This window comes from Nanorana parkeri, unplaced genomic scaffold, assembly GCF_000935625.1.
Source record: "Nanorana parkeri isolate BGI_ZX_2015 unplaced genomic scaffold, ASM93562v1 scaffold286, whole genome shotgun sequence".
NCBI lineage: Eukaryota > Metazoa > Chordata > Amphibia > Anura > Dicroglossidae > Nanorana > Nanorana parkeri.
In genome coordinates this window covers 469,274-496,182 of record NW_017306554.1, presented here as the reverse complement: position 1 = coordinate 496,182, position 26,909 = coordinate 469,274, and the positions used below count along the sequence as shown (strand labels likewise).

At 39.7% G+C, this 26,909-nt stretch overlaps 1 protein-coding gene across 1 annotated transcript in view; it reads right to left on the bottom strand.

The window, feature by feature from the left end:
* Positions 1–26,909, bottom strand: part of SSBP4 (single stranded DNA binding protein 4) — a 372,115-nt gene that overhangs the window by 243,442 nt on the left and 101,764 nt on the right. Inside the window, exons 3-4 of the mRNA XM_018557491.1 lie at positions 26,538–26,599; positions 7,236–7,320 (exon numbers count right to left, since the gene is read on the bottom strand). Of these exons, the coding sequence (XP_018412993.1) occupies positions 7,236–7,320; positions 26,538–26,599 (147 nt within the window). The remainder of the gene's footprint in view (positions 1–7,235; positions 7,321–26,537; positions 26,600–26,909) is intronic.

The window sequence follows — 26,909 nt, the reverse complement described above, 5'->3', positions numbered from 1 at the left end:
AGTCGACCGGATTTTCCAAAATCTATTTTGTTAGTTCAAAATTTTAACAATTATACCCTACGTTACTTTTCTAATGTACTAATCTTTATTGGGAATTTGATCTTTTTGGGGGTCACAGTGCCACTAATTACCTTATCTACCTAACATTATCTAATTAACTGACTAAGGGGGTTATGCACTACAGAGCCGTAAGATCCAGACGTAACTTCGGCTGATCCTTCGGCTCGTTTTGGCCCCTGAGCCCTTTGGTTCAGTTGAATTCAGCTATCCACTCACTGCTGTTCGGCCCCTATGAGAATAGGGGCGAACGGCAACAAGTGAGCTGCTGGAGCTTCGCCTCAGCTGATCCAGATGTTGGATCGGCTGAGTTGAACTTCTTCTGCACTTCGGCTCAGCCAAACGTGCAGAGCATGTTTGGCTGACCGAAGGCAGCCGATATACGGCTGAAATCAGCCGTATAAGGCTAAAGTGAATAGCCAAACAGTGTTTGGCTCATTTCACTTCGGCTCCGTTTATTCACTCGGCTGCCTTTGGCAGCTAAGTGAATAACCCCCTAAAACTTTATTAGTGGGACTCTGACTGTAAACACTGTTCAAAAGCATGATTAGCTACATCATTATTGTTGTTTTGTATTTACTTAGTATTTAGGTTAGTTAATGTTTATCAAATAAAATGTGTTCCTTTTATTTAAACTTTTATTAACCAAATGATTATCAAAGGATAACCCTAATGAGCCCTAATCAACCCCCATCCTTCTGCCCTTAGCTTTTATTCTTCTGCTCTTTTTTGATTTCTTTTCTTTCTTTTTTTAAATAATATTTCTTGTTTTATTCATAAAAAAAGGAGCAAGATGAGAAAATTACAATCCCCCCGAAAAAGTATTTGGTAATACTGATGTGTTTCCTGTGAAATTCAGAAGTTTTTAAACTAATGTTTTCTAGAAGATCATAGATGGTAATAAAGACAAAATTCACCATATTCGCACTTTCTGCTTACTCTTAATAAGCATATTCAAGGAAAATTAGCATGTTTACTTTAGGTAACTAGAAACTTGATATCCATTATCAGACTGAACTGGTACCCACTGCTTTTTTATATAAAAATATATACATCCTTACATAGGTAGAGAAAACTACACATCTGTTAAACTTGACCCTTAACAAAAACTCTAGCTGATATACAGGAATGCAAAAAAAAAAAAAACCCCTGTGTGATCCAATTTGCGTAATGGAGAATTTCTTCATAACCTCCGAAAGACAAGTATATATTTGAATCAATATATTGGTTGAAGTTTTTCTGTTCAAGCCTTATCTTAAATCTACTGCAATTGCTAGAAAACGTCACAGCTTTTACACACAAGAACCGTTTTCACAGGTGTAAATTAAACCTTTTTACATCCATTCACAGGAGATGCCCTGGTGTCTTTTGTGGTGCCCTTAGTTTCAAAAGGTTTTGTTGGGAAAGTACACAGAATTAAATTGCTTGCTGTAGCCCCCTTGCAGTGGTGAGAGATTATTGTACATGGTTAGATGAAAGATTGAACACTCTAATAAAATAGGTATCATCAAAAAAACAATTAACCGTTTTCCTTATGCGATGCATATACAATATTTAGTAGGAAGAGAAAATATCAGTGGTGCTTCAGACAGAAGTAACTGTAGATTAAGCATTTACGATTAAATAACTACAATAATCACAATATTATAGCCATGGGTTATCAAGTTGTTAGGAAAGTCTCTCTGTAGTCAGTCTGTATTGTAAGAATTTTAACAGTAATCATTATTGAATTAACATTCTGAATTAATCCATCAATTGAGAAAAAATCTGTTTTCCATTTAGTAGCTATATGGATAGCCACTATTTACACAGTAAAGAAATCTGTGGGCTAGGAATCTCATCTTGGGAGGTGTATTGCCCAGCAAGAGGATGTCAGGATCTAGGTATAATTTTGGAAAGGCACGTTAAAAGAGTTCTGGCAATTTTATTCCAGAGCACACACCAATTTGCAGGACCAGCAAATGGACAATTCTTCATTTGAGCATCCCCTAAGCAATATGCTGTTGAATGTCAATAGTGACCATGTAAGTCTTCAGCAGGATTTAAACATAAATTTCTGTAGCTGAGATTAGATGTCTTCCTTTGGTTAGAGTCTCATGACAGTGCAGCCAGGGAGGTTGACATACTTTTGTGGTAAGAAGCAATTTGTATAAGATGACAGTTATTAAGTATCATATACTGTACAGGTACATTGTGGGCAAGCCAAAACATGTATAGTTTAGAGATTTGAAGCATATTCTTAGCAAAGGAACTCAAATATTTTACTCTGGAGCCATTAACTTCTTTACATTTTATGTAAAATTATGTATAGACAAATGTTATTGGTAACTTTGACTGTAATTAGTTAATTTGTTTTGTGAGCAAGATTAAGAGTAAAAGTCAGGCCATAACCAGGAAAATTCAAGTACCCCCCACATAGGTGGTGTTAAGACCAATGTCAGATTTCCAGGGCCCTAAAACTATATATGATCCAGGCCAACCTGACACAGGTAAGAAAGTGGATGAACGTATCTAAAGAGTAACCAACAACTGCATTAGGAAATTAATATTGTATGATATCTATTTTGCTTAGGATCTTCTGAGAGCTCCAATTTACTTGACATGACTCATTCTTATCTCTTCATAGTACAAATACACTCTATTATTGAGTTATACACCTCAAAGAAACTCACAATTATCACCAGCTGAACTCTAGCAATATTTTAAGGAGTGTAGCAATATTTTACACACATAAAAATGAAAATAAAATCAATGTAAACTAAAATGAATTTTATGCAGGATCAACGTGTATTTTTGCACTTAATAGTTATAAGAAACACTTTTGATTGTACATTTAACAGACCAAAAGGGAGCACAAAATAGAAGTTCAGTGTTACTCTCTGTAAATATCTATGAGATGCGAGAGTACATGCAATGCCACGTGCAATCCCACATCGCATGTTGCAATGTTAGGTGCAGTGTCTTTTTTTTAATGGCACCCCAATGCACCTGGCCCTCGCAAGTGCGTTGTATCACACAACATTATATGGTAACCTATTACCAGTGTGACAGATGGTTGGCCAGAATTAAAAAGCTATTTTTAAGTAAATAGTTAATATATATTAATTTATCATTTGTAATGAATGGTTATCCTGGGGTTCTGAATCAATTTTCACAATAGGCATCTGTGAGGAACCATGTAAAATGTTTTACCACAGTCCAAGAATACTACATCCACAGCCATCTCTCTTTCCAGATTCTTACATACATCCTCATAAAATGAAGTAAACTCTTTCAATGCCATTTGTTTTTCATAAATTCATAAGAAAACATCAGTGTATTTTTCTTATTTATACTCTTACATCTACGTTAAATCATGTTTAAAATAAAAATCCTTTTCCTTCAAACATCAATTTACTATACACAACACAGACATCAATTAAACAAATATATATTAATATATTTATTAATTTGTTTTCTCATTTATTAGAGAATATATAAGTGTGAACAACACTGGAAGATTGCTGCGGAACTGTGGGTGAGGTTGATGCTTGGTCAACTGTCCTGTTTATTATCCATTTCTTCTGTAGACAATTGAATTGTTTAGGATGTAAGCATTAACAAATAGTAGATATTGTAGTTACAAAAATGTATAACTCTATACCTTGATGGAAAGCATTGCCATAATGTTGTTGTGAACAACAACAGCGTCTCAACAATAGCTCAGTGAAGAATATTCATTTTGGCATCACAATCGTGACACTCGAAAAAAAATCCTAAGAAACATAGCCAACCAACTAACACATTTCCAGTTCCTATGCACAGTGCCAGATTTATACCTAATAATCCTAGGCTCAGAAGTTTAACCACCTTAATTAAAGCCTGTCGTAAGCAAGTATGAAGGCTGCCACCACATACCTCTTCTTCCCTTACGGTCATGTTGATCCAGTGGCTTTGTTAATGAACAAGTATGCAGATTAGTAGTTTGGACTTTAGTCTGACATTTGTGATCTGCATGCTTGTTCTAGGTCAGCACCTAAAAGTATTGAATCTGGAAACAGCTAAGCAGCTAGCATTTTCAATAGATGCACAGCAATAGCAGTCTTTCTGTTTCTCTCCTTACAGATTTACAAATAACCAAGCCACACCCCTTACACCGAGACAGGAGATGCCCCCATAGAAGTCTATGAGATTAACTATGCAGGTTTGGCAAGTGGAAGGACTATTTTGCTGTTGCGGGACATGGAGATTGCTGTGAGATGCAGGTAAGTATACATGTGGAGTGGGGGAGAGTGGAATACTGCTAGTCAGGTGGGGTAGACTGTGTACTTTTTATGAAAGGATGCTTATGATTTCACAGTTACAAGCTTTGTTTTATATAAACCTACCCTGCAATTAATTATCATTTTTCTTCTAAGTTTTGTATCTCATTATTTTCTCCAAAGGCAGCAATTGATTATCTAAGGCTTATGTGTGATATTTTTGCAAGCAATATAACTGATTTGATCATTGTTAGTACTAATTAGCTACTATACAGGGCTATGAAAACAGCATCGAAAGTCATAAAAGTCTTCAAATCAGTTAAAATCTTTCAAACACGCCTAAAAGTCTCTGGAAACATTTAAGGATCTTTTCACTATCTTCCTCAGAGAAGTAACAGGGACAAGTCTGCTAATGCACACGTGTAAAATAAAATAACAAAAAGAAATGGTAAAAGTCAGGTTAAAAACTGCAGCAGGTTCAGGAGAACTTGTGCGTAATGAACATGGACAACATCTCTGATCATTCACTGCAACCGCAGATATTGTAACTGAGTGCTGTATTAAGTAGGAAGGCAATTATATGTATAAAGGAGTCCGGAAACTGTGGAAGACACAATATTGGAACAGTCAGACTGTGTTAAACATCTGCATTGTTTTGCAATACTCTGTAAAGCCGTATTTTAAAATGACAAATGACTGAAATTTTCAAATACAATATCTGTACCAGCTTATGAAAACTAACACCAAAAACATTGGCTTGCAATTTAAAATTGTCAGGATAGTAAAAAATAAGGAAACAATTGTAACAACCACCTACAGAGCAGACTATTGGCTAGTAAAAGATTTGTGTTTTTATGTTTAATATTATGAATTTTGACAACTTTTTTCAAAAGTCTCAATTCCTAGTCACAATTAAGAAATTCAGAACAAAAATAAACCTTTACACTTTACATAACCTTCAAACAGCACTACAAAGAGCAATATGTGAAAAAACAATGGCCATACATGCTCACACCAAATCAAATTAGTGTGCATAAAGAAACATCTAGCACCATTTGTTCTTCTTTTACAGGCACAGTAAGGCACCATTCAGACTGAGCTTCTTTGGGCATTTTCTTTTTGGTGTTTGTAAAGGTGTTTTTGCACATGTTTCAAGCCTGAGCATGTCTTTATGTTTAGCCAATGAAAAGCTAGCTACTAGGCAAAAAAAAGCTTAACAAAACGATAGTCTCCCCATCTTTTAGGAGCTCCTATTTAAAATGTATCAGGCCAAAATGCTCAACTCTGCTCCAAAATAAGCTCATGTACTTTTTTGTGCCACATGCATTATACTACAAACAACAGAATGCTCAGATGTGAACTGGGCCATTGAAAACAATGAGATTCTTCATGTTGAGTGTTGTAGCACTTAGGGCATTTGAGCTACAAAACACTCAGGTGTGAATGGGGCCTTACAGTATGCAATAGTTAATATGGCATAACACTGAACCTACAATGATACCGGTGATACACTTGTTTTATTATATCCTGTAACCTACATACAAATGTAGGGTGTTATATTCTAACTACACATACAATGCAGCAGATTTAGTCCAGGATGACCCCTTAACCACATTTTGAATAACACATAGTCATAATCATAGCAAAGCCACAGCCATATTGCAATCTTACATCAACTTCAAAAACTACAGCAATTATGAAACAGATATTAAGACTCAGAAATACAGAAAGTATACAGAAATTTAAAGCAAACTCATTCTGGCGGTATGTGTGGCCACTAGCTGTGCTTTATAAATACATCACTATTAGCATTAACATTCAAATGGGTGTTCCCAATACACTAAACACTAGAGCTCATTTTCTTCAACCACTGTGTGTATTACTTAAACCCGGCAAATGACTAATCTCTGAGTGGAAGCACATAAAGAGGCCAACATCATACATACATAAAGCAGAATGTGATACAATGCACAATAACAGCATGGATAGACACAAAAGGGTAGGTACCTTCAAAGCAGCGTGTAAATAGTCAACATGCCAAAGTCAGCAAAAAGGTATAAGTTCTGAACCTTGTTTCTACAGGAAAGCACAATAAAGTGTCTGTGCAGTATTATAAAAAAATGGGAATCTGAAATCCACATATGTAGCACTGGACAGAGAAACACAAAGCAAAGCCACAAGTGGTAGAACTTTCACAGCTGATAAATTATTCACTTTTTTGTGTAGTGTGTAGCCTTTCGGCCAATGTCTGCATCTAGGAGAGTAGAAGATGACAAAATACATGGAGGTTTCCTTTTATACTTTTTAAACAAGCATCCATCAGGAACATATTTTCTGAACCAGTAAGGCCCCAATTAAACAGAAAGCCAACAGTCTGCCCACTAGAGTATATGTACAGCTTGAATCATACATAAAAGTAACACATCCAAGTACAATAGCTGCACGCAACAGGATTTCCTTGGCTCATGGTGTGATTTCTTTTCTTTTTTCTTTCTTTTTTAAGCCATTCCAGCTGTTTCTCTATGTTCAACCAGAGTCTCATAAAAGATCAGTAAAACGTGGTTAAGGTGGCGGAAATAAATACCAAATGGAAATATGCTACATTAAACAAGGAACAAATATTTGTGATTTTTCAATCTTGTTTTGTTTGACAGTGTCTATACATATCCACAAACCTCCAATGAGTACGTCTCGCTCAGTGCTGCCACTTCATGTATGCAGAAACACTTATTCAAATATTAGACACTAATGAATCTATTGCATTCAACAAACCAGTCTGCCTCTAAGTGAGTAATTACTTCAAGAAACAAATAGGTGGCCTACTGTTATCCTAGCATTTATACATTCGATGCAATTCAAAGCAAGATGGATCGCTCAAGCAGCACAGCTGAAGTAAAACTCAGCAAGAACAGTGTAAGTAGTAAAGACTTGACTTACGTAGTCATGGAAAGCCTTGGCTTCACTAGAGTGTTCACAGGTCTCTCGCCTATCAGGTGCTGCACAGTACAAATCCCAAAATACGCTGGAAAGGAAAAGAAAACACAATTAAGTAATGAAATAAACAGGAAAGGTAATTAAAAAAATGACGATACTGACAAACAGCATAATAAATTGTTATAGCAAGGGCACAGAAAAAAGAAACATAGTCTTATAAAATATGTGTAGCCTTTTTGTGCCTTTGTCGCAGGTCCCCTAAAAAAAGCCCATTAACTCCAATGGGCTACCCTATGTGCGACAAACGTGGCAAAGAAGCTCATGCAGCTGTTTGCGTTGACTTTCTTTGTTGTGTGTGTGTGCGTTTGAGGTGCCATCGCGGCATTTTCTGCGTTTTGTATATGTGCACAAAATTGCATGATTTTGCACTTGTGTATGCAATTATCAAGTCTGAATGGGGCCAACATTTTTAAATGTCCAACACTATGGTCTCTGTTTTAAGACATGACTTTTTTCATGCTCCTCCTTTAATCTGTAGTTAGGAATCCAACAAACATTGGTCAACAGTCAGGTTTTTTTTAAAGATGTTTTTAATGTACAAGCTCTGTCCTCCATGTTTGCCAAAGATTAACTGTTTAATATTCATTTGGACATTTTGAATAAACATGATGGAATTTTTTTTTTTTTTAGGGATGTGAAAATTAAAGATGAATTTCTCGATTAATCGTTAAACTTTTTGATCGATTAAAATTATTTTGATCGCTAATGAAAACACTCACCTCTCCGCCGGCTTCCGGCAGTCCCGTCGGCGATCTGGTGACGACATCGACATCACCGGACTCCTCCCCCCTTCCCCTTCGATGTCCGTGACGGCTAACGAAGGGAAAGGGGGAGGAGTCCGGTGACGTCGATGTCCATGACGTCACCAGACTCCTCCCCCCTTCGTTAGCTGACGGAGCCACTTGGGCCGGCGAGTTTGCCCAAGAAACTTTCTACACGAGTGCCAGCCGCGGCATTGGCCTATACACAAACAGCACAGCAAAGAAGTAATAAAATGAACTAGGATCACACTAATCCAGCACGTTATTATTCTGAGTTGCCCCACTCAAGCGGCGGCCATATTGAGTGGGGCACGTGAGATGAATAACGTGCTGGATTAGTGTCATCCTAGTTCATTTTATTACTTCATTGCTGTGCTGTACGTGTATAGGCCAATGTAGTTGGATCTGTATGTGCGTTATAATTAATCGAAATTAATTGATTAATCGATTTTAAAAAATTCCGATTAATCGAACACGAAAATTTGAATCATTACCAGCCCTATTTTTTTTATTACAGTAACAATACAATAACTGTGCTTTTGAATATGACTTATTTTGGCTGCCATTACATAAGCAGCTGATGGATTTTATATATGTCAGTGAACAGATGGCTCGAGGTAAGCAAAAATAAAAACAGTCTATTGTTAAAGAAAAACCCCAGTCATAAATAACAAGATAAAAATGTAAAGCCCATAAAAACATTAAATAACTACGTGCCTGGTGATTGTAATTACTAAAGACCATTCCACGGCCCTTACAAACAAATATCACCCATCTAATGAATACCACTAAAAACTAATTTCAGATTTAGTCTACACTTTCTCTGTCTGTGTCAGGCTGAATCAATCTTATTAGGACTTCTTCTTACTTAGTACCACTATATACTCATTTACATGCCTGTGAGCAAACCGAAATCCTTTCATACAGAACCTAATTATGTTTTCTGCTTTTGCCTGGGTCACTAGTAGATCAAATGTAAAATTGACCACATTACAGAGGTCCAAGGAATAGGCAAGAGTGGCCCTATTTTTAGTTCTTTGGATCTATTCTACTTCAGAGGCCCCCTTGGCATATGTACAGGGAATACAACGGCTGGTAACTTTTCTAAAAGCTTTTGAACTCTTTCCTCGCAAACTGCAATTATGTCAAGAAGTCTGTCAAGGAGCCTCATTCAGCGGCATTCTGTGAGCGTTTGCTAATGTGCGTGCAGACGATTTGGCCCATGGAGTTAGACCTGTGAATGCGCGCGTGCAAACTTGCGCACGTGTAACAGACTCTGGCGCCAGACAGGCTATTTTAACTGTCCTCCTGATGTCCAGTGCTACGTGAGCATCAGCTACCAGCTATCTAGATCCAGTGTTCCGTGTCTTGACCATTCAGCTGATTCTCTGTATTCCCGACCACGCCTTGTTCCTGACTCCGCTTCTGCCTGCTGTTCTTGTGCCATGCTGCCCTCAAGGTATTGACCTCAGCCTGTTCTTCAACTACGATCCTGTCTTCTGCATGGTACTGCATTGCCTGCCTGGTTTTGACTCAGCCTGTTCCTGACCTTGCCACCGCCTTATCTACAGTCCGCAGACCTGCATCAACTGCATTGTCTGCTATTCTACAGTCATCAGACCAACATCCTCTGTGTTGTCTGCTGATCTACCTTTGTCATCTGAGCCTGCACTTCTGCCTTCAGTCTTCAGGCACTCGGGACCGGAGTTGTAAGAGAGGCCTCCCTCGTCACTTCAAGCACCGAATAGTACGTGACAATTTACTAATCCTAAAGTTGCCTGCATCTCTGTGGCATGGAATTAGATGACTGGTATCCTTTCAGGGTTTGTCTGATAATTGATATTTATATCGTAATCCAATACTTGAATAGAGATGAGCTTCAGGTTTGGGTCGACCATTAGTTCACGGTTTGAGAAAATGGCCAACTAATGCAGCTGTTTGCATTTAGGTCTCGTTCACACCTAGGCGTATTGCATATGCGCGTCTGTCGCGTGACCGTCGCGCGTTTCCGAAGGCTACTTGGCTGTATCCCAATGGAAACGCGCAACAAAACGGCCCAAAGTACTACCTGTACCATTTCAGGCGTGGGCCGTTTTGTAGCGCGTTAGGGACGGGCGGAAATACGCCAAGGTGGGAACGAGACCATTGAATACAATGGGATTTATATTTTTGAGCGTTTTGTAGAGCGTTCGTCGAGCGTAGACCTCCCTCCGGTCCCCTCTCCGCTGTCAAAATGCGGAACTGATGTATATTACATCACTTCCGCATTCTTGTGTCACTCTCCAGCTTCAGATGCTTGAGAGAAAAGCTGATGAAGCAGATCTCTGCTTCATCAGCTTCTTCAGGGGGTTTGATGTCTCCATAAAGAGGACCTGTCACATATTTTGCTATCACATAAGGGGGTTTTCTTATCCCCCTATGTGATAGCAATAAAGTTAAGTGGAAAAAAAAATTTGAAAAAAAAAATATTTAAGTTTCCCCCCCAAAAATGTAAAGTTACAAATAAAAAATAATATTTTTTTTTAAAAGTCCCCCCCCTACATACACGCATGCAAACAGGCGTTGGGTGCGCATACGTGCGAAAACGACGATTTCGCCGCACATGTTACATATCGTCGCGAACGACGGAATGAGAGCAATAGTTCTAGGGCTATGAATCACTGATAACACTAAACTGATGAGCGGTAAAAGCTTTTAAAGTGTCGCCTATGGTCAATTTTGGGTATGGTAGTTTTTTGCGATTTCGCGGGTGCGCGCAATTTTAAAGCATGACATGTTGGGTGTCTATTTACCCGACGTGACCCCGTCCTTTATATGTTACCAAAAATATGGGTAATAATCATTGCTTCCTAATATAATGAAACAAAAACTTTTTTTTCCCCAACAAATTCAATAATTTTTCCTTAATATAGTAAAAAATAAAAACCCCAGTGGTGATTCAATACCACCAAAAGAAAGCTCTATCTGTCCCCAAAAAATGGTATAAAATTCATTTCAGTGCAGCGTTGCATGACGGAATAAACGCCAATCAAAGTACCGCAGCACTGAATACTGAAAAATGGCCTGGCCAGGAATGGGGTCTAAACACCTGGTCTTGAAGTGGTTAATAAGGTTTAGCAAGGAGTGAGAGTGTTTTAATTAGTGGGCTAAGGAAAGTCTTTTAGGTTTGTGGGGGGGCTTTAACATTTAGATGCTTGTTGGATGATAATTCTCTGAAAAAAATGTGTAGTCTACACTTATTTTGGATTATGGTCATTCAACTCAAATTTGTCAAAATGTGCATGATAGTGAATTGTTTAATCTCCATCATTTTGACAAGGAAGCCTGAAAATTAAACACTGTAAGCACAAGATCGTGGTTAGAGCAAACAGTGTACTTATAATACAGGAGTGAGGATGATAATGCTGTAGGAGTTAAGATAAGTTTGATCCTTGAAATGAATATATGACACAGGGAATGGTAGATAAAACACATCCATCCAGGAGTCCACCAAAGATGTGTAAATATTAGCATATACTGTGAAGTTGTACCAGCTGAGTTGCATGAAGCAAATGTTATTATTTTATGGATAATTGTACATAAGTGGTTTTCATGAAGGGGGCAATACAATTGATCGGATTTAGCCCTGAACTAATAAAGAGGCATATAAGATAATGAATTTGTCCCTTACTACCTTCATGACCTTTCACGATACTACCTTCATGACCTTTCATTGCTGATGAAAGGACAAACCCTCCATTGCTGAAATGGTTACATTTTGGCATAAACGAATGGACAAAATGGGTCCTCTGGGTTCTCCGTCTTATACTTTCCATAACAGATGAACACTTTCTTTTTTGGATTACAATATAATAACAGGATTTGCATTACAATATTATAACAACACATAACATAACAGGAGGTATCTGCTTAGATTGTTACATACTAGGTTTAAAGGAGAACTATGAGATGAGTGATTTCCACTCACCTCATAGTTCTAAGCCGACCTGTGACAATGAGACTGTCACAGGTCGGCTCAGTAGATCGGGAGGTGAGGGAACACATACCGGGTTCCCTCACCTCTCGATCCTGTCACGGCTCTCTGCCGTGACAGGTGGAGGGGCTGGATTCCCCTCTCCCCGCTCCGATCTGCCAGCGCTGTCACTCACGCAGCTGGGCGGATCCCGTCATCTATGTCGGGATCCGCTCCAGGTGCGGCGTCTCAGTATACTGAGCTTAGGGTAACGGGAGGACGCTAGTTTGTGTCCTCCCGTTACCCTAAGGAGAACTATGGGGAAAAGCACTGACCCCATAGTTCTCCTTTAAGCACAGGTCCTAGGGAAGTAGTCTTGGGAGATCTAATACTATATCCAGATAATATCATATATTTAGCACCACGGAAGAACACATTAGTTTAACCATTAAGATGGACAAAGGATGAATAACATGAAGTCATCAAGCTTATCCACATCAATGAAACATGCAACCTGTACTGTACTATGCAATAAGGATCACTCTATTGACTCTGATGTGGGGGAAGGCTCTGGGAAATGTGATGTAAGCGGGATTCTGGTGACTCTGATGAAACGGAGGACTCTGGATACTGAATTCCCCTTAAATCAGTTTCTGCAGTGTCCACCCGTACATCAGATTCTGATGTTAAGAGGGGTCCTGATGCAAACTAAGGGGGTTATTCACTAAAGAGCTGAAGGATCTAGCCATAGCTTTGGCTGATCCTTCGGCTCTCTTTGGCCGCCGGAGCCCTTCGGTTTAGTCGAACTGAAGAGCTGCTGTACAGGCTATTCACAATAGCCTGTACAGCAGCCGAGTGGCTCTGCCAAGCCGAAGGCTATGCTTCGCCTCAACTGAGCCGAAGTGACAGCCGAAACGTGGAGAATGGTAGGTCGAAGCAGACCGATCTCCACGCAAATGACAGCTGGATGGAGCCAGCCGTGATCTCACGGCTTGCTCCGCCCAGTTGTAATGACAGATCAGCATCCCCAAATGACCTGGGGACGCTGGCATTAAACAATAATGGCCGGCTCTGCCCAGTTGTTATTCATTGGACCTGCAAGAAGACTATGGCAGCGGCCGGCCAATAGGAGCTGTCACTGCTAGCTCTGCCCAATTGTTTTTCTTTTTTTTTCTTATCTTTAAAATATTTGTATTTCATTTTTTTATTTTCCTATTTTTTATCCTTCTTAAAACAATTTTTTAGGGATTCTTTTCACTTCTTTTCTTTTCTGCTCGGTACCTCGGAGATACCGAGCAGAATAGCCGAGGCCGAATGGCGTTTAGGGGCATTTGGCTATTCACCCACTGCCGTTGAGCCCCTATGAGAATAGGGGCGAACGGCAGCGAGTGAGCTGCCGAAGCTTTGGCTAAGCCGATCCAGATGATCCAGAGTCAAACACCTTCTGAACTTCGGCTCAGCTGAACATGCAGAGCAGCTGAAGGCAGCCGATGTATAGCTGATTTTAGCCGATGTACGATTAATTAGAGATTAAGGGTACTATTCACACAGCTGCCGAAGGCAGCCAAGTGAATAACCCAGTTGAAGTGAAGTGAGCTGAACTATAGCTGAAATTAGCCATACATCGGCTACACTTCGGTCAGCCGAACATGCTCTGCATGTTCGGCTGGAACGAAGTGCAGAAGGACTTTGACTCTGGATCGGCTGAGCCGAAGCTCTGGCAGCTCACTCACTGACGTTCACCCCTATTCTCACAGGGCCGAACGGATGTGAGTGAATAGCCGAATGCCACCAAACGGCATTCAGCTTGGCTATTCTGCTCGGTACCTGCATGGTACCAAGTAGAATAGCAAATCAATGAAAAAAGTTGAAACAGAAAGTTGAAAAAATATTTTTAAAAAGGTAAATAAATATTAAATAAAAATATTTTTTTTAAAGAAAAAAAAAACAATTGGGTGGAGCTAGCAGTGACAGCTAGCTCCGCCCAACTGTTTGTGTGACATCACGGCCAGCTCCGCCCAGTTGTTATTGTTTAATGACAGATCAGCGTCCCCAGGTCATTTGGGGACGCTGATCTGTCATTACAACTGGGCTGTCATTTGCAGGGCGAAAGGATCAGCCAAGCTACGGCTGGATCCTTTGGCTCCTACGTGAATAACCCCCTAAATTTTCTTTAACGTATATGTACTGTATAGCTGAAACCTTACTTCTAACTTTAGATAAAGTAGGGAAGAATGGAAACCCCTGTGAAGGTGCCCATACACTGTGCGATTGTCAGTCAGAAATCGTCCACCAACGGCCTTCCCATTGGAAATCCAACAGTTGATGGTACATCACCGATTTTCGTTTTTGATATTGTAATCAAAATGTTTCGTTCGGTCAGGTTGAAAATTTTTTTTCTGACTGAACGAAAATCAATGAATCAGTGGGGGTTTTCTGAACACGGCACATGCACAAAAGGAAATTATTTCCGTCGTTCGTCAAAAATTGGTTGATCAGTATGGCTAACGAACTTTCTGAAATCGACATTTGACTATGCTTAATGGGGAAGTCTTGGTATAAATCGAATGAGGGTTGGAGCCACAAACAAAAATTTAGAACAAAAATTGTATAATGTATAGCCACCTTTAGTTTATTTTTCACTGCATGTACTCCCTTGGGGAAGTTTCTCTTTACTTCCTGTCTTGGGGATGCAACAGGAAGTGTGAATAATTCTTTAAAAAAGTAAGGGGAATTCCCCCTTAAACATGTCGGCTTTTCCATCACTTTCTTTGACAACGACCACCAGCATAAACAGAGAGGGCAAATCCAAGATAGTAACAAAACCCATCCCTACTCTATCTAAAATGAAAAAAAGTGTTTTGACTTATATACACTTTGAATGTAAAATTGTAAGAACAAAAACAGGGTGAGATCAGTAACATTTGCACGATAAAGCTATGAACCAGATAAATCCAATCAGACTTCATTATACGTTTTACATTCTAAAAAGAACATTTTCCCAATGGCAGCATTGATATTATCTTGGAGCATTGATTGTAAAAACTATTACGCGTAAAAACTTTTAGTCTCTGAATTTCAAAATTCCAACCTACATCTTTTTACTTTGTAAAATACAGCTAGAGATAAAATATATGCTATATCCCAGTAGTGTACTAATAAATAATTTCAAAATACATGTCTGTCCCGTAATTGATGGGTCCTCCGTGTGGAGAAGAAACTATCATTTCAAGAGTTTCTCCATTGCAATCACAAAATAGATAGGTGACTGCCTCTCTGTAAGTCAGTATGTGTGGCTGCAGGCTTGCTCCCAGGAGTGGAATCAAACACTGGAGCAGAATACAGATCACACTTTAAATAGAGACTGCACACAATCTGGTGTGAATTGTAATTTCTTTAATTAGGGTTGCTGAAAGTTTTCTATTATATAGTGGCTAAACTGCTCTTCTATTTAAGTTTAGGCTTAGGTATATGCTTTAAATACAGCAAAAGCTGATGTTATTATTAATCATATTTTACCCTCAAAACCAGTTGCACTGTGAGGCTTTATACACCGATTAGCCATAACATTATGACCACTGACAGGTGAAGTGAATAACATTGATTAACTCATTACAATGTCAACTGGAAGTGGAATATATTAGGCAGCAAGTGATCATTTTGTCCCTAAGTTGTGTTGGAAGCAGATAAAAATGGGGAAGCATTTGGGGAAGGATTTGAGTGACTTGACAAGGACAAAAATGTGATGGCTAGATGACTGGGTCAGAGCAACTCCAAAACGGCAGCTCCTGTGAGATGTTCCTGGTGTGCAGTGGTCGGAATCAACCAAAAGTGGTCCAAGGAAGGAAAACCGGTGAAACGGCGAAAGGATCATGGGCGGCCAAGGCACATTAATGCATGTGGGCAGCGAAGCCTGTCCCATGTTGTCCGATCCAATAGAAGAGCTACTGCAGCTCAAACTGCTGAGAAAGTTAAGGCTAGTTCTGGTAGAAAGGTGTCTGAACATAAAGTGCATGGCAGTGTGTTGCATACGGGGCTGCGTAGCTGCAGACTGGTCAGGGTGTCCATGCTACCAATAAAAAAATGAATCAGAAGCGCCAAACGTTGACCAACAAATGAAAGATAGTTGCGGGTGAGGATTACTAGGGGTGGTACCCCACTTCAGCCTGGGAAGCTGCAATAAAAGGTAAGCCAGGATGACATCTGAAACAAGCTGCACAGAAAACTGTGTGATAGCACAGGACTCCTTACGATGACGCATTTCCGGGGCCACGCCCCCTTCATCAGATCTGGTTGAAGAGGGCGTGGCCCCGGAAACGTGTCATCGTAAGGAGTTAGTGCTGTCACACAGTTTTCTGTGCAGCTTGTTTCAGATGTCATCCTGGCTTACCTTTTACACTTTTGTCTTGATTCACTTTTGTGAGTATGTTTTTATTGTTACCTCAATATACAATATTAAAAAGAATCTACACTAGGGTGGGCGCCCTTCTCTTTTGTTTTCTCCCAGGGTGTCCATGCTGACCTGTGCCCACTGCCAAAAGTGCCTACAATGGACACGTGAGCATCAAAACTGGACCACAAAGCAATGGAAGTGTTGGAAATACACCAGCATATGCTGACATGTGCTGATTGTATTACTGACAATTAGAGATGTAATATTATCTTTTGAGCTATAGATGTCAGTATAGTGCAATGCTAGTCTATGCTAGTCTTTGTGTGCATTTTTTATTTATGATATACACAGGAAGTTCTATCTGTATATACTGTATGTTTCCTGTATAATGCTGATAATATATTCCTATATACCTCCTATATAGCTCAACAATAGCAACTACCAGCTATGGAAGTTCAAGCTTGAAATGCTGCTAAGCAAAGACGACTTGTGGCAATTACTGAGTACAGACAGACCCAGTAATGAACCCACAGAGGAATGGGACAAGAAGAGCAGGCAAGCAAAAGCAATTATAAGTCTGCTAGTGGAAGATGACCAGCTCATCCACATAAGAAAAGAAAATACAACTAAAGGTATTTGGACTGCGTTACAAAAACTGCATGAGCGCTCAAACCTAAACAGTAAACTATATCTGCTACACAAACTATATAAGATGAGGCTAGAAAAAGGCCAGGAAATGTGTGAACATGGGAATGTCATGCTGGAAATCATAGAACAGCTACGTGCAATTGAAGAGGAAATTAAAGATAACCACAAGGTGGCATTACTGCTATGCAGCCTTTCAGAGTCATACAATGCTCTTATTAATGTTCTAGAAACCAGACCTGAGCAGGAACTAACACTAGAATACACCAAAGGAAAATTAATCGATGAATATGACAGAATGAAAGAAAATATACTGAAGAAAATGAGAAAGCCCTTAAAGTGCATGAGAACACAAAGAAAACCAAAGAAAGCAGAGCGTATTTTCGCTGTAAAAAGACTGGTCACCTGAAAAAGGACTGTTCCATCTGGAAATCCACGCAGAGAAAGCGAGATGCACTCACAAGAGAAAGAGGTAAGGCCGCCATAAAGGAAACTGCAGGCACATCATGGAGCGCTACCTTGAAGTGACTAAAGTAAAGTGACTCAGAACAGTATACCACGCAAATGGTGTATTGACTCAGGCGCAACGAGTCACATGACCAGTGATGAGACCTTTTTCACAGAAATTGATTTCAGTGCAAAGTTTTCCCAGCAAATGGGAAAAGTATTACTGCAGTAGGTCAAGGATTCTTGAACTGCATCACACCGTCAGGGGACAGAGTATTCTAGAGAAAATGGATTGTATGTTCCAGAACTAGAATCAAGCCTTCTATCAGTGAAAACCCTTCCTAACAACAGTCTCACAGTTCAATTCAGAGGTCATGAATGTACAATCTGAAATAATAATCAAATCCTCACAAAGGAAAATTTGGATAAACACCTATACAAACTCATCACTGCAGATGAACAAGTCAAAACAGCCACTCATAATCCACACAACAAATGTATCCATCTATGGCACAGATGAATAGGGCACCAAAACCCAGAAGCCATCAAGGATATTATAAAGAGAGGCTTATGAGAAGATATAACCGTACTGCCCTGCCAAATGCTCATGACATGCATATGCTGCATGGAAGCAAAGGCCACACGTACCCCACAGGCCACTCAAAGAAAGACCACTCATTCCATGGAGCTCATACACAGTGACTTTTGCAGACCAATGAAAACTCCCACATCAGGTGGAATCACATCTGAAAAAACAGGCTATCAGACAACCACACCATAGACTCCTGAACAAAATGGTGTAGCAGAACAGAAAAATCGCACTGTCATAGAAATGGCCAGATGCATGCTGTCAGACGCCAACCTACCTAAGGAATACTGGGGAGAAGCAGTCATGACTGCAACATACCTACGGAACAGACTACCATCAAAAGCCGTTGAAAGCACCCCATTTGAAATATGGCATAGATCGAAGCCTAGCCTAGGGCACATCAGAGTGTTTGGATGAGAAGCGATCCAAGTTGGAGAACACCGCCATTGAAGGTATTCTGGTGGTCTATAGTGAACAATGTAAGGGATATAGAATCCTCCACCCAAAGACTGACAAAGTGACAATAAGCTGTAGTGTTTATTTCGATGAGAACCCATCACAAGAAACAATGATTCAGGGGAGTTGTGAAGTGAATTGGCCCAGTGAATCAGCAAAGAAAACTGAGCAAAGCGAAGCTGCACAGAAATCAGAACAAGAGGTGGAACTCACAATGGATAAATTCTGCTGAACAACCTGAAATTAGAAGAGGCAACAAAAGGAATACCAACCTGCAAGCTATCATATACTGCTAAGACACATAGCATACTCAAATCAACATCACGGGAAGAGAGAAGCTAAACATCATATAGCAACGCATATGCTGTTGAGAAGGGGTGTTGGAAATACACCAGCATATGCTAATATTAACTGATTTGCATTACTGACATTTAGAGATGTAATATTATCTTTTGAGCTGTAGATGTCAGTATAGTGCAATGCTAGTCTATGCTAGTCTTTGTGTTAATTTTTCATCTATGATATACACAGGAAGTTCTATCTGTATATATGTTTCCTTTATAATGCTGATAATGCTGTATTGCTATATACATGTATGCAATGTTCTTCTAAGCAAGTAAAACTTAATTCAGGAGTCCTCAAGATCTCAGTGCTTTATTTACCAACACATAACCAACAGGAAGAAGGTGGCCTGGTCTGATAAATCACGTTTTCTTACATCATGCGGATGGCCAGGTGCGTATTTGTTGCTTACCTGGGGAAGAGACGGCACCAGGATGCACTGCGGGAAGAAGGCAAGCTGGTGGAGGCTTTGGCCACTGATGTGCTGGAAAAACAAGTCTGATCCATGGAGACCCCACCTCGTAACTTACACAACTTAAAGGAGCTGCTACTGACAGTTTAGTGACAGATACCACAGCATACATTCAGAGGTCTAGTGGAGTCCATGCCCCAACAGGCCAGGGCTGTTTTGGGGGCAAAAGGGGACATACAAAATGTTAGGGGGTGGTCATAATGTTATGATGTTATGGCTGATCGGTGTATGTGTGTATATATATATATATATATATATATGCTGTATATATATAAATAAAAGTGTGTATATAGACATACTGTATGTGTGTGCGTATGTCCAGGGCCTACCCACATATCAGGAACAGAGGAGAGTGTCAGCTGCTGGGGGAGTGACAAACAAGATAACTGTTCCTTGCTTTAAACCTAGACTAAATGAGCATTTAACCATAACTGTCCGGGGGTTGGAGGGAGTGGGGCGCACAGCATACTGTTTTGTTTTGTATTTTTGCTAATTAGAGTTCACTTTTAAGGAGTAAATGCTATGTATTTGCGTGAATGTGATAGATATACTTTGCAGAGTAAATATAGAGTATGTTATTTCACCTAATCCAAACATATAGAAGGGAAATGTGAAAAAAACAGGGATTTTTCTAGTATATGAGTGGTTGTTTGTTGACATAGCTTCATCTTTTTTACTAAGCTCAGGGAACATTTACTTTGCAAAGTGAACAGTCTTTATTCCTCTAGGAAATCAACTCCAGGTGCAGTGGTAAATTAGGGATCACTGTTTTTTTGTTGTTTTTTTACTCAGGACCATCAAAATATTTAGTATGCTTTTATTTGTTTAAGTATAATTTCATTACAAGAATTTACCAATGTGTTTTAGAATTTTTCTTACCTTATTTATTAGAATATATGGTTATTTAGAATGTAAAATACATTATGGAATTAGCCATCCATGTCTCTGGCTGTGGATTAGTTCGTTTATTGACACATGCCAAGAGAAATCATTCTGAACTGAATACCAACATCTGAAGTAAAACATCTAGAAATGGTAATAATGCCCAAGCAGTCCCCCCAAAAATGTACCTTTTATCTTGAATGCCTTCTAAGAAATATTAATGTTCTTCCTTGCCTAGGCACTCCTCTGCCTTGAGCCAAATAGCTGTATATCTGCAGTGTGAGATCAAATACGACTTCTAGTTTCACCTCTAATGCATTCATTCTATTAACGAAAATACGTCAACGGAATTTCGTATTTCCTGCCTGTGTGTGTAACTGTGTATTGTAATGTATCAGCAGCAGCGGATCCGTATCTCGAATTGAAAAAAAATCTTGTCATGCTGTTCAACCTCATTTACAGGGGTAATATTAGTTCCTGTTTCAATGAAATTCGGATCCGAAATTCGTTAACGGAATTTCGTATTTCGGATATAATTCGGAAACTGCCATTCGGATTTCGGATGCTCCGAAATTCGGAATTTCAGGAAAATTTGTACGAATTTCGATTAGTAACGAAACGAATCGCACATGTCTAGTAGACATGGCATTTCAAAATGGGGAAAAGATCAGCTGCATGAAGCCTACAGTCAGCAGTATGTTGCCCTCTGCTTGCTTTTTGGGGACAGCTTTCACAGTTCAGGCCCTTTTTAAGCCATCCCTGCATCTTTCAACATGGCATGTTTTGTGTTTGAGTGTCATAGGCCACAAAAAAGTCTCAGTAGTGTTCCACCCAAGTCCTTGATTGGCCTACCATTGTTGTTGCTGTTATGTGGTTCTGCCATGACTTAAACGGTCGGCTTTAGATGAAGGAATGGACACCCAAGGCATTGATTTGTTAGATCCCTTTTATCTGGATATATATTCTCAGATGTTGTGAGCTAAGTCATGGTACATAGACTGACACATGTTTTAATGCACCTGCATAACACTTTCACCTGCCTTGGGCACTTCGTTTGATTGGGGTTGGCTTTTTCTCCAAGCAGGCTTTGTATAGTAAAACCACTTTCCATCCTTAAAGAAAACCACCTAATCCTAAACTACCACCTAAAACCACCTATCCTAAACTTGTTGATTTTCATTTGAATCAAAAGCAGATTTTAGATTTACAAACTTGCATGCAGATATGAAGTTAAAGCAAATATCTAGGGAAGATTTCAGGGGGGATGGGGAGGAGTGGTACCTAGTTTAGGGAAGAAACACACTTTTAATTCATGGGTGGTTCCTTAATAAGACTGTGGGTATGTTTTCAAACTGTGATCTAGTTCTAAACTGGTGTACCTAAGCATGTTAGGCAGAATTTAGACTCAAAAGGCAAAGCAGTGCTATATAAGTACATATAACATATTTGGAATACAACTTGTATTCTAAATGATTCTCTTTAATTGCTTTATTAACTGCTCAATCTAAAAATAAAATTGTCTGGAGCTGGGATTTAAAGCAAACCTTTACTTTGCTCATTTAGGGCAAAGTAACGCATTTGATTTAACCTCCTTACTCTTAGCAGTCTATATTTAGCTTTCCTTATGCTCGCCACTGCTCCCTTCACTGTATGGCGGCAATGGTAATACTTGCCTCTTTTGGGTATGAATGGGCATGGAAATATGCCAATTCGTTACTCTCACACAGTCGTTTGCTTTTACTCCTAGCAGAAGAATGGCAAGGGAAGGAAAGGTAAGTAGATGTGCCTGTGAAGTTCTGCATTAACGTAAATCTGTTGGTTTGCTCATTATGGGCAAACCAAATTCGGATATGAATATTTTCAAAGAGAATGTGGCACCTGTAAGCCTTCAGCTGATGAGAAGCTCTGAGTTCAGCCATGTGCAGCCATCTAAAAACAAAGTCTGATCTCAACATCATTGTGCCAGTCTGAAAGCAAATAAAAGAATCAGAAGGATAAATTCACAAACACAAGAACAAGGATCTTTATTTTAGCCATGTGGCTGTAATTGTCAAATCTAATGGAACGTAAAGAATATAAAGATCCATATACTGGTGTGTTAGGTCTGTGAATTTAGCCTTTTAAACTATGCAGTAAAACTATGTTGAGTTCTCCAAGAAGAACTTTACCTATATTTAATATTACTTTTTTACTGCCCAATTCAACAACATATCTTACAGTATATATACAATAGAGTATAGAGTATATAAACAAAGAAAATTGTAGTAAATGAGATGGCTTTGTAGACTTTATACTCACTAGAGCTACACAATGTAAAACATTCTGCAGGGCTGTGCCCTCTTAATCATAGCCCATCTGAAAGGTTGTACAGTTTCACCTCAACAGAACTACTGTATATGAGCTGTAAAAAGGAACATGTTAGGGTATTTAACTGAGGCAGCCAAGCTGTTCTCCAAAACAGCGGGAGAATAAAAATCTTCAGGAGCACCTTTGTGTGTTTAGCAGTCAAATATGCAATCAAAAACAGTGAATCTGAGAAAAAAATATATAGTACACTGCATGACATCAGGGGCCTCAGCATCTTCTGCACCTCACTGTAATCACCCTAAGTCTAGGTATTGCCTCATACCAGTAAAGCAAAATCCTGGAGTAGCTATCTACTTTTTATACCTTAATGGCATTAGTTGCGATTGAATGATGAATATACAGAAACAAAGCAAATTTAAAAGCTGTAGTAGGAAAATAGCTATTTGATGATGTATTCCAAATCATATAAATCATGGGATTTTTTTTTTTAACTTTCCAGTAGTAAACCAAAACGTCTCTTTGTCTTATTATTATTATTACTATTATTATTATACAGGTTTACAATACAATTCAAAACACGATGGTAAGGAGGGCCCTGCCCATGAGGGCTTACAATCTAAAAGGGAAGGGCAAGTGATACATGAGGAGGTAGCTGTGTGGGATGAATTGTTTCAGAATGTTATGATTGAGTGGTTAGGTTGAGGTGGGATAGGTTTCCCTGAGGAGATGAGTCGTTAGGGATCGCCTAAAGGCAGTCAGGGTGGGATTTAGACAGACAGGTTGGGGTAAAGAGTTCCAGAGGATGGGAGAAACTCCAGAGAAGTCCTGGAGGCGAGCATGGGAGGAGTTGACAAGGAAGCCGGAAAGCAGGAGGTCTTGGAAGGAGCGCAGGGGACGGTTAGGGTGATACTTCGAGACAAGGTTTGAGATATATCCGGGGGCAGAGTTGTGGATGGCTTTATAAGTGATTTGTAATATTTTGAATTTTATCCTTTGGGCTATTGGAAGCTAGTGCAGGGATTGGCAGAGGGGGGTTGCAGACACTGAGCAGATAGACTGAAGGGGGTGGGGGGGTAGCCTGTGTAGTGGTAGGCCAATGAGGAGGGAGTTTCAATAGTCAAGACGAGAGATAACAAGGGAGTGGATGAGTAGTTTTGCGGTTTCCTTGGTTAGGAAGGGGCTTATTTTGGAGATGTTACGAAGGTGAAGGCAACAGGATTTGGATAGTGATTGGATGTGGGGAAGAAAGGTGAGGTCAGAGTCAAGGATGACACCTAGCACCTTGGAGGGAGGGGATGGATGGATGGTTGTGTTATCAATCTCGAGGGAAAAGTTGGGGGAGGGTGCACGAGCAGGAGGAATAATAAAATGCGCTACGTTTTCGAGAGATTGAGTTTTAAGAAGTGTTGAGACATCCAGACTGATATGTCAGTTAGTAGATTAGTGACACTGAGGGGGTGAGTTGTGGAGTAGAAATACTTATTTGAATGTCATCTGCATAGACATGGTATTGGAAGCCATGTGTCGGGGAGAGGGGAATCCAGCCCCTCCCCCTGTCACGGCAGAGAGCCGTGACAGGATCGAGAGGCGAGCGAACCCGATATGTGTTCGCTTACCTCCCGATCTACTGAGCCGACCTGTGACAGTCTCATTGTCACAGGTCGGCTAGAACTATGAGGTGAGTGAAAAGCACTCACCTCATAGTTCTCCTTTAAATGAGGGGGCTTCCAGATACCAGTAAGTCCCCAGCCCCCCACATTCTCTTGCATTGGATATGGGGATGAGGCTCTTATTCCCATCAACAATTAAAAATAGTGCCTTTCCAGGGCATGAGGCCTGGTATGATCCAGCTGAGAGAGGGCCACACACTGCCTCTCCCTCTCCTGGCCAGCCAGGCTGCAAATCTTGGTAAGGGACTGGTATAGATTTTGATTTTCTGGCCTGGGGTCCCCTCTAAATCCACACCAGACTCTTATCAAAAATAAGGGTCTGGTATGGATTTTGTTGGGCACCCCACCTTTTTGGGGTTTTCTCAAAAGGGTTCTCTTTTCAAAATCCATACCAGATCACTATCTAGGATAAGGGTCTGGTATAAATCACTTCTAACTGCAAAAGCAGTCAGCGGTTCAGGCAGGCAAACAGGCCAAAGCTGGCCATTTAGTTTGCCCTTTTGCCAAACCTCGAACAGCAAACCTCAAACAGAATTTGAGGCTCGAGGGAGATTCCTCTATAGTTAGTGACATGTGGATGAACATAGCAGGTCTGCAGCTGAATTTGCCAAAAATATATGTAAAAACACAAAGCCATTTTATAATTTATTGTTAGCAAAAATTAAAGTTGACCTGAATTTAAAAAGTGAAGATTTGCTATGTTATAGTGAACATCTAGAAATTTTAAATGTGCATATGTGCCACCCTGAATGATTTATCTTTTGCCCTAAATCCCTCTTGTAAATAGCAGAGTTATGTGAGGGTGTCTAGGCACTCCTGCAACCTCATAGCTGCATTTTTTCAGTGCGAGATCTAAGGCACTGCTGCCTCTGACTGCTAGTCTTAGCATACTTTAAGTGAGATTTAATGAAGACGCTACTGCACTGTTCACTATTTCCTTGCTAAAGAGGAAGCTGTGTCTGAGGACCTCTAACAAAGGCAGCTCTGGCATTTGAAAGCAAAGCTCTGCCTACTAAGATGGCTAACTTCAAACAGACACATTGCAAAACAGAGAACGATAAGTCAGAAATGCAGAAAGAATCATCTGCAGGGAGCAAACAGGTATTACTAGTGGCCTGCCCCCCTGCCCGCAGACTCCCACAACCACTGGGCCAGGGTGGTGGGTAAGAGGCCCTTGTCCTCATCAAGATGGAAGTGGCATGGACACTTTTTTATGCATTAATACCCTGTTTCCCCAAAAATAAGACCTACCCCGCAAATAAGACCTAGTACTATTTTTGCGAATTGCTAAAATATATGACCTACCCCAAAAATAAGACCTAGTTGTGACCATTCCCAGGGCCGGTGGTGGCATAAGGGGGAACTTGGAGAGGCGGGAGAAAATCACTGTGCCAACTAAGCCAGCGCTAGAGAAAGCGAGGTGGCAGTGGAGGGAGCAGAGCCGCATAACCCGTTATAGCGCCGTCTCCTGTCACAGGCGGAGTGATACCAAATACACTCTGCCTGTGAGGAATCGATAGTGAAAGTGCGCTTCGCTCATTCTGGTTACCAAATTGCTCTTGGAAATGTACGGCACCCCTGATCACCATATTCTTAACTTTGCCATTTTGGAATATTTAATTTGGATTTGCATTAACCTTGGGTTGTTATACATTAAAAAAAAAAAAAAAGAAAAAAAGACCTACCCCGAAAATAAGACCTGGTGTGTTTTTTTGAGCCAAAAAAAATATAAGACACGGACGTTTTTTCCGGGGAAACACGGTATAAAGTACATGCAAAATAAAGCCATTGCACAAAACTGACAAATCTTCCAGATATTTTTTAAGGAATGTAACCATCTGCTTTTTATGTATTTTTTTTAACCTACGCATATTCAATAACAATATATCCATGCAGCATTTAGTAGCACAGTCAACTAATTGTCTTTATTCCTCTATTTCAGTGTAAGTGTTTAGACTGTTCATGTAAAGCAGAACTAAATGCCCCTTGCAAAACTGAGATTGGTGTTCCAAATTCTTCCTTTACTTTATTCGCTGCATAAATATGTTTCACACCATTAAACCTTAAAATGTATTTAAGTAAAATGTTACATTTTTCAGCTCAAGTTATAAAAACCCGTTATAATAATACACAGTCTGTGCATGTATACAAATGTTTAAGGGAAGTAGGATTATAATAAAATACAAATACCTTCTAATTGTACTTTTAGGTATATAGCAATAGTAACAACATAAAATAACTTTCAAATGCAAACACATAAAAGTTTCACTTTCATTTCTGTATGCAAAACATATTATTTATTGACTGAAATGTAAAAATGTAAGCTTACCACCACCAAGAGTGTAAAAACCCAGGAGGCTCGCCTAAAGTGATATTTTTCTCCCATCGTATCTGTATTAAAAAGGATGAAATAACCATTAAAGTGTGAACAAATTAAAAACAGATACTTAGATACATAAAAACAGATACAAATACTTAAAATATTATTAAACACTCAAACTTTTTTTCGATAATGAATTCAGATCAAACAAACATACATTGCCCAGCAAAATATTCCTTTACCTTTTTGCCCAAGCACTTACAGTCATCATGTTTCTGAACAGCTGCTTTCAATTCTCTCAGCTCAGCTTCCATGAACTTCCTGTCCACTTCAAGCTCACAAAGGACAGAGCAGACCGCAGCGAATGTTCATCTACTAGCT